Below are 8,635 nucleotides of genomic sequence, written 5' to 3'. Positions count from 1 at the left end.
TTTTACTGATACAAAACAGGGGGCACTCTTAAACAAAACAGAAACAGAACATGTGGCCAAACATCAGAAAAGAAAAAGAACATAATTCAATGAACAAGTGACTTAAAACATTTGTTTTTTGGGAAACATATGGCTTTTAATCATTTAATCAACAGCAGTGGTTGCTGGTCTTTTATAGTCACTATTTATGTGCTATTTTTTTTAATCCCTTTTTTAAATCACTTTGGGATTGAAAAGTACATCGTAATGTCACTGTTGTTGATGTTGTTTGAAAAAGTAGTACTGATTTATGTGTGACAGAACAATTTGATATATGTGAGCTAAGCGGCTATTTAGGTTCCTGTGGCCACTAGGGGGCCCCCCAAGTTTGACAAAGTCAGAATTCTAAAAAAGAATTGAAAATGAATGTCATTTTTAAAATTATGAAACAAACAGTGTCATGATCTGTGGATATAATCACTGCAGAGCAGAGCCCCGAGATATCCAGGACCGGCCCTGGATTTATGCCACTGTAGTCTGCACAAAGCCAGGTCTTCGGCTCTTGTGAGAGGGAGGGATGTCGATCTGCAGGCCGGAGGTGTCGGGTGTCAGTTCGCGGATTGGCTCGGCTCAGTTCGGTCCTGTTTTGGTTTTGTGTTGATGTCCTGAATAAAACCACGTCCTGCGGCTGCTGTCGTGGATGTCTTCTCATTCTTCTCCTTGTCCTTCTTTCTCTCAGGTGTTCGAGTTTTAAAGTTGACAACATGAAGACACAGATTGGGTATTATGTTCTCCTCGTTCTCCTCTTCATCCACAGTGAGTAAACGTTTTGTTTTTAGTCGCTTTTGGTTTTTTTCTCTCTGTGACTTCTTACGCCACAGGTGCGTGAAATTATCATCACTCTATAATAAGTGAGATTTGTTTTTGATATAAAATTATATATGAATGTAAAAGAAAGGATGGAACTGAAAATACACAGTTACTCCTCCAATCGTCTCTCATCAGCCAATTTACAAAATACAAACTTTAAATGTGATTTAAGTAAAATATGTACAACAGCGACTTTTGGCGTTTAAAACGGTTACTGCAGTCAATATTGCCAGATTTTCCAAAAAGAATATACATTTAACAACAAGAAGCTGCACTTGTACCCAGTGTTTGTGTTAATGCTCACAAGTACACACACACTGTCCCACTATCTGTTTTATTTCTTTATAAATATGGAACCTATTTGGTTAATGTTATCATGATAGCAAAAGGAGGAGATTGACAATGAAGTTGTTGTTGTGGCTTTAAAGAAGCAGTGGGGAATTTTCAGATGATAAGAAGTGAAAATGAGGCAACAATAACCAATAATTGTGACAATATATAAATAACGACAATAAAAATGTCATATACGTGAAATATCCTCTTAGAAAGTGTATGAGAGAGAGAGGGAGAAATAGCATTAGCTAACTTTAGCTAAAGTTCCCAGTTTTGTATCCACATTAGCATGTTTGTCATCGACTACTTCTTCATTTTAAGTGTTTATATTTTAACATATCTCCACTTGCATGTCTTTGTTTTTCTTCTTCTCTGTTTGGGGAAGTTTTGAGATGGGTACCAATACTTTTTATGTCCCATGTCATGTATTATTAAAGATGCTTAGCAGCTAGCTGCTCTCTGTTAGCTCAGTACTAGCTGTGTTACTGGGCAGTTGACGGTCAGTGGAGCAATTGACCAAAACTGAAACATAGACACGGTTTGCAACCCACAAATGAAAATGTATTTTGAGAATGACAGCACCATTGTTATCAGCGAAGCTCGAATTTCAATTGAACAAGTTTCCTTAATTTCTGATGATGATGAGAATCGATACGCCAGGGCAAATATCAATATTTTAATTAACAAATTAAGGCGTAAACAGTCCCTGCTAGTTTCACTTGCCGGACGTCGCTACTCCATGACACCTTGTGGTGGCGCTGCTCAAATGAATGAGGGAAACTTTGGTGGAAGTTACCTGGCTGAAGAAGAGTGAGTTTATAGTGGGATAATGGCAGAGAAAGCCTTGCTAAGCGATGTCCCATCCATGTTTTATGGCGGTGCATGCCTCCATCCTATTCTATTATTTATTACGACTTTTTTTTTCCGCGTAATACTTAAAATAATAATTCTTCAGAATCACCCTAATTCTTTGACGTAAAAACCTAATGATCACGGAGCATTAGCAGATACCTTTATTAAAATTCAGTTAATGTCACAGTTGTAAATTATATTTAAAAAACCAAAAGGGTTTTTTTCTCATTTTCGCTGTCACCTGTTTTTTTTTTTTTTTTACTTTTTCTAATTAATAACATGTTATTTACTGACACAGCTTAGCAGCCACATTGTTGAAACCTGATTAATTACACATCAGATTTCCCGTCTTGCACATGACTTTCATATTCTGTGAACACCAAAGGTGTGACTAAGTTAAAAAAAATCAAACCCACAAAATTGAATGAACGTGGTGACCAGCGGTTTTATTTGTTCAGATGTTTAGTGTGGAAGCTTAAAGACTTCAGGATTATCTTTGAAATGAGTCAGATTAGACCAAACATTGTTGTAAAGTGAATGTGCTGATGTTAACAGATAGATATTATTCATCTGAATGTCTATTAACTCATATTAAAACCAGATTCAGCTGCTGAATTCCATGTGTCCACCTCGCTCATACACACACACATGCACGCATACACACATGCATGCACGTGTACGCACACACGCACACACACACACACACACACACACACACACACACACACACACACACACAGTCATGATGATGTGTCAGATGAGTCAGGGTCTAAAGAATCAGGTCAGTGTTAGTCAGAAGTTATACTTTCTTACTACTATAAATTGGTGCTTTTAGTTCTTTTGTAGATGCACAAAATGATCTGTTGTTAATCTCATTTGCTACAATTGATCTTGCTGAGTCAGCATTGATATTATTATTGTTATTATTAGTAGTAGTTTTAGTATTTTTCAATAGTTGTGTTCTACATTTTTCAGCTAGCTTCAACAATACAAACACTAAAGTGTTTGGCCTCTTCAGGACATTTTATTATTGTTTTATTTAAATAATTGTATTATTGTTGGATTTTAGTTGTGGTTTAATCTTAAAACTTTGGCCTGTTATGTTTGTATATCTACAAATGTCTACTACATTCAAACTACTGTCAAATGAGTTCACATGAGGCTGTTTCAGTCTATCACCTCCACATGACCCTCTCTGTGTTTCTCACTATATTAGTGTTAAGATCTCTTGTCACCCGGTGACGTTCCACACTGAACACAGGACGTGATTTGTTTGATGTCAAGACCACTTTGCAACAGGTTGTGACGTCATCCATAAGAGTCTGAATTCCCTTTTAAAGACGATTTGTCAGGCACCATTTTGATGTTTATCAAACGGGAAAATTTGAATTCTTGTTGATACCAGCTGTCAATCACATTGGTGTCCACTCACATCTGTCGTGTTTTATCATCTATTTTCCTCTAAACAGGAACATCATTTACAAACTCAACATCATGTTCTATGGAAGAACACGTAAAACAAGAGATTGAGACCATTAACTCATCAGGAAAATGTTTACTGATGTTATACGGAAGCTAATGCATTCGCTTAAATAAAAAAATATAATTTTAACTTTTATCTAGAAGCTCTCAGGATGCAAAACACTTCCATAAATTTAAAGAGCCTTCCTCTTGACTTGAATTTAACCCAACACCTTGTTCAGCAGCACCAGAAACCAATATGCAGGGCTTGACTGTCTTAATGTGTTCAAGTATTTATTTATGCTGTTAATTTGTTTCTGTTTCTGTTTCAGTCCCTGTGGCCTTCTTCTTCACTGCAGGTATGTCTCTCTTTGCACGTGTGCAGCTGTGAGTTGCTTCTATTCGTTTCTCCTCAGGGGTTTAATAAACTCTCCTCTCGACTCTCCAGTGTCAGCTCAGTCTGACAGGAGCAGCAGCGTGGTGGTGGCAGGTTACAACGTGAGTGCCCCGGCCGGGTCGAGGGTGGTGCTACAGTGTGTGAGCGGACGCATGGTGTGGACCAGGGACAGGGTGAAGGACAGACAGAGGGTGGTCCACTGGGAAATGTACCGGGCCGATCCAGAATATGCCATGGAGAGGGTGGTGGACATGTTCTCTGCAGGAGACCAGAGGATTTACAACTCCTACAACCTGGGCAGGGTCGGCATCATCCCAACGGCCTTCAAGGAAGGAAACTTCTCCCTGGTCATTAAAGGTCACTGTCACTGTCTCTGTGTTTCATGTGTGTAGCTGTGGTTCAGCTTTGGTTCTCAATATGACATGAAAAATCATGTGGAGGAAGACATTTCCTGAAAAATGCTGTGTTTAAAGAAAACCTTTGAAGTGAAAACCCACAAAGACATTTGTTTATGTTTTGTTGCATTCCACATGACTGTCTCTGTGTTTCTCAGTATAGCAATGTTGTATAGCTGTTTATGTTGTTTCTCAGTATAGCAGTGTTGTGCACACAGAAAGTTAGTAGTTCAGTCATGAGTCTGAAAACACAAAGATGCAGCCACAAAAAAGTTAGAAGTTAGTTATATTGCTCAACAGAGTGAAGGGATGAAGGCTTCCTAACCCCACCTGCCCCTGCTCTGCTGCTGTATACACACAAACGCTCCCTCAGTCAGGTCTGATAGTTTTGCTTGGCAGAGCCCATTTTCAGATGGATGTAGCATACAAATAATTTCTGTTCCCAAAGACCAAACTGAAGCTGAAAAACAATATCAACAAAAAGTCTGAAGACATCAAAAACTTTACCTGACATCATTGTGATGTTATGATTTTATGTGACGATTCTCTAGACGTGACGATGAATGACAGAGGGCTGTACTCCTGTAACCTCCACCATCTCTACTGTCACCTGTATGAGACCATCAGAGTACAACTCAACGTCACTAAATCACGTACGTATCTAATTGTGTACATAACTGGACCCACTGTCACTGTCCTTAAAACATGGCACCTGTAATTCAGTTTGTCCTTTCTATTTTTCACTGATGAAGGTCGTAAAGAGCGGCGTTTCTGGGATGGACATAAGGCCGTATATGTGGTTCTGCTCGGCAGCACTGTGGCGCTGCCGTGCATAAACCGTCGTAACGTGTGGACAGACTGGAGCAATGAGGAGGAAGATCAGCAGGTCAGTTACATGAGTAAAGACCACATGCGCAGGAGATCATTGTTTTAAACTGTTGCCCTCTAGGAGGCGAGTCAGAAAAATAGCATCTATCCTAGAGCCATAAGTGCTCATAAAAGGTCCAGTGTGCAAAAAATTAGTGACATTTACTGGAACTACAGTGGCCTTCACATACTATAGTTATGGTGAGTGAAGGAGAGAAGTAGGTAAGGAGACAAGAACAAAGGCAGGAAGATATATTAAGTCTGCGATGGACTCGGTAGTGGGGGAGTTTTCCTACTATGGTGACTTCAAACCATGACTGCAACATTATGGCTTCAAGCCGTTAAACCCCATAGAAGAAGAAATCGTTGTTGTTGTTCTTTGTTTAAGTAATGCTGAGTTCCAACGTTCTCAGGCTAGCCATTGTTAGCAATACCACTAAATTTTGCACACACAAACAGCATAGCAACATGTCTTTGGTCAAAAATGAAAGAGTACTATGTGTACGACTGATTTACTGTGAAACTAGTACAACAAAAGTGCTATAAACGGTAAAGGTAGCAGTGTTTGTATGGTGGGAATCTTAACTAAAGTTTCAAAGTTGGAAATCAAAATGTAACCTACACTCTGGCTGCTTCGTCTGTTTGTGCTGCTGTAGAATATAGTGGTGCAAAATGCAAGGCCCTTGCCTAAAGTACATATAGAAGGCCCCCGAAAACCAAATGATTTTTATTTTAAAGCGATTATACATTTAGAAAGACAGACTTATAGGAAAATATCTTAAAAGTTACACACTGGACCTTTAATTTGTGTTGAATGTATGTAATATGTTTGTTTCTAAGACTAGGTATTTGATACATTTATAGATTACATTTCTTTTCTTTTTTTTCTTTTTTTTGTAAATTTTATTTATATTTCTATCTATATTTTTATATTCTTGTTCTTGTGTACTAGCAAGGGCAACCACAAAGTTTTGTTGTACTTGTCCAATGACAATAATGTCATTGTGTCTGTTCCTTTCTTGCTTTGGTGGTTTGAAGGTGGTTCACTGGGACCGACAGTCACCAGGAATCCACCATGATCGCGCTGATCGGCTGGTGGACCTGTACGCGTCAGGGGAGCAGCGTAGCTACGGGCCGCTGTTCCTGCAGAGGAAGATGAACATCAGTAATCAAGCCTTCGCTGAGGGAGACTTTTCACTCGCCATATCTGATCTACAGGTGTGTACATAACAGTGTGTATATAAGAAATTAAAAGGTAGTAGGGCGGAAGTAGCAGTTAGCTGCCAGGGACCATATCCCTTAACTTCGTTATGAGGAGTTGATGCTCTCGAACTAAAGTTTCAGGTCTTCTTCAATAGATGATGTACATTTTGTAAAAGATGTTCCAATTTAGAGGAAAATAGATGATAAAACACAACAAATATGACTGAACAACAGTCATATGATGGTTGGTATCATCCAGTAGGAGCCTAGTTACCTAGTTACAGATTCAAAAACTGACATGGCGCCAATCAAAAAAATTGCAAAACATGTAGATTCAAAATGGGAGTTTGTGCAAAAGCCTGATAATGACCCATTAATCTGAATGTATTGGAGCAGGTAAGCATCTAAAACATGCAGAGCAGTGGCTCTCCACGACCAGGAGCAAGAAACACTGGAGTAGGGGATTATAATGCTAAAGAAGGCTAGCTCAAGATACATTTAGACAACAACACAATGGACAACAATGGAGGACCTTCAGCACAGCAGCTCAAATTTTTTCCTGCTCGGTTTGTCGCTGTTTGTCTCAACAAAATGTCAAGCTTGAAGAAACACCGGTTGCAAGGGAGTGACGCTTTTCTGTCGCCCAGTCAGCTGACTGTCACGGGTCTAGCTCCACCCATACCACACCATACCATTACTCTGGTACTCCAAGGGAAAGGTACCGAAAGAACTTAGCAGTTAGGAATGGTTATTTTGGTACTATTCCTAATCAAACACCAAAAATATGTACCATACCAAAACGATCCGTTCCACTCAGCGGAAACGCTGCATTTGAGTCAATAGTTTTTCCCGATTTTTCAACTGGAACTTGATCAACCTGGAGGTTATGCCACTCCCAGTTGGACCTCAGATGTACATGGAACACAAATGTACACATTTCTGCCAATAAACCCTCCTAAATATTACACACTGCACCTTTAACAGTCTGTTGTTGATAAAGCATTGGTACACACTTAAAGTAAAGCTTATACACTTTTCCACTCACACACACACACAGATCTGTGGTAACATGACGTGATGCAGTGTTCAGTGAACATGTGTTGTACATGTCAGACAGAGTTTCCAGAGCACATGGAACTTTCATTAGTAATGTTATTCTTCTTAACGTCAACCTTTATTGCTCTTTTGAGGAAACAAAGCTGGCAGCCACAGTTCACTCAACATGGACTTTTAAAAACAAAATAAGCGGCACCATGACAAACAACACCAGACCACTGCCCCAAAAAATGCCTGTCTACCAGTTCTTCTGTGCCACGTTCAGTAATAAAAAACAGAGATGGAATCTGAAAGATTTTTTTTTTTATTCTGTCTTTTTTGATAGAGCTCATAAATCAGGATATTTAGGTTAAATACAGGCTCAGGAGGCTCTTGGGCTTCATGACAACCACACTGTGGAATTAGGTCATTTTTTCTGTCAGCTACAGGCAACACACAGCCGACGACCACACTGAAGCTGTCTGGAGGTACAAGAATAACACAAACATAATAACAGACTCCACATAGAGATTATTTTTCTCCTCTGCAGAGACAATTGTTTGACTGTTGATTGAAGTTTTCTGCTAGATGACAAGCTGAATGTGTTTTTCATTCTACAAAGGACACAAAACAGGGACAAATTATTGGTTTTATTTATCATAAATACTCAAAGATGTTAACCATTAGCTTTTAAATATAAACAACTGACTCATAATTACATCCATCAGCTCCACACGACTCTCTCTCTCTCAGTGAAGAGGTGTTTAGGTCCTGTGTCACCCGGTGACATTCCCATGCCTCACACAGGAAGTGATTCATGTCAAGATAGACGGGCGCAATAGCAACACGTGTGTAGTAAAAGAAGAGGAAAATGAGGAAAACATTGCAGTCAAACATGCAAATATTGACCAGAACCCGACATGTGTCCTGTGGTGGAAGCAACTACTAGCCCCCATTAACACACACAGTGATACACAAGTCACACACCTTATAAGTTATCACCAGCATTTATGACTATAATCACATTTTTGACAACCAGTTCATCTTCATTAACTCATTATGTTACATAATCCAACCATTGTGGTTTTAGTGGAGTAATACATAAACATGCACAGTGGATGACTTCAATAGCCTACGTGTTGCGTGTCCCGTCGTAAATAGTAAACTCCAGTTCTAAAGAGAAAAACTAGGTCAATCATTGATCAGTTTCTACTTATTTATCACTTGTATGTACTTGTTATAC

The 8,635-nt window shown here is 39.2% G+C and overlaps 1 protein-coding gene across 1 annotated transcript in view; it reads left to right on the top strand.

Moving 5' to 3' along the window:
• The first annotated feature begins 544 nt into the window (after positions 1–544).
• The window catches only part of LOC131461447 (matrix remodeling-associated protein 8-like), a 33,015-nt gene continuing 24,924 nt past the window's right edge, over positions 545–8,635 (top strand). Inside the window, exons 1-6 of the mRNA XM_058632705.1 lie at positions 545–795; positions 3,828–3,854; positions 3,944–4,249; positions 4,839–4,940; positions 5,040–5,173; positions 6,193–6,372. Of these exons, the coding sequence (XP_058488688.1) occupies positions 744–795; positions 3,828–3,854; positions 3,944–4,249; positions 4,839–4,940; positions 5,040–5,173; positions 6,193–6,372 (801 nt within the window). The 5' untranslated portion in view covers positions 545–743. The remainder of the gene's footprint in view (positions 796–3,827; positions 3,855–3,943; positions 4,250–4,838; positions 4,941–5,039; positions 5,174–6,192; positions 6,373–8,635) is intronic.

The sequence above is a fragment of the Solea solea genome, chromosome 6 (assembly GCF_958295425.1).
Source record: "Solea solea chromosome 6, fSolSol10.1, whole genome shotgun sequence".
NCBI classification, from domain to species: domain Eukaryota; kingdom Metazoa; phylum Chordata; class Actinopteri; order Pleuronectiformes; family Soleidae; genus Solea; species Solea solea.
Note: the sequence above shows the minus strand (reverse complement) of the source record. Positions and strands in the feature narration are given on the sequence as shown.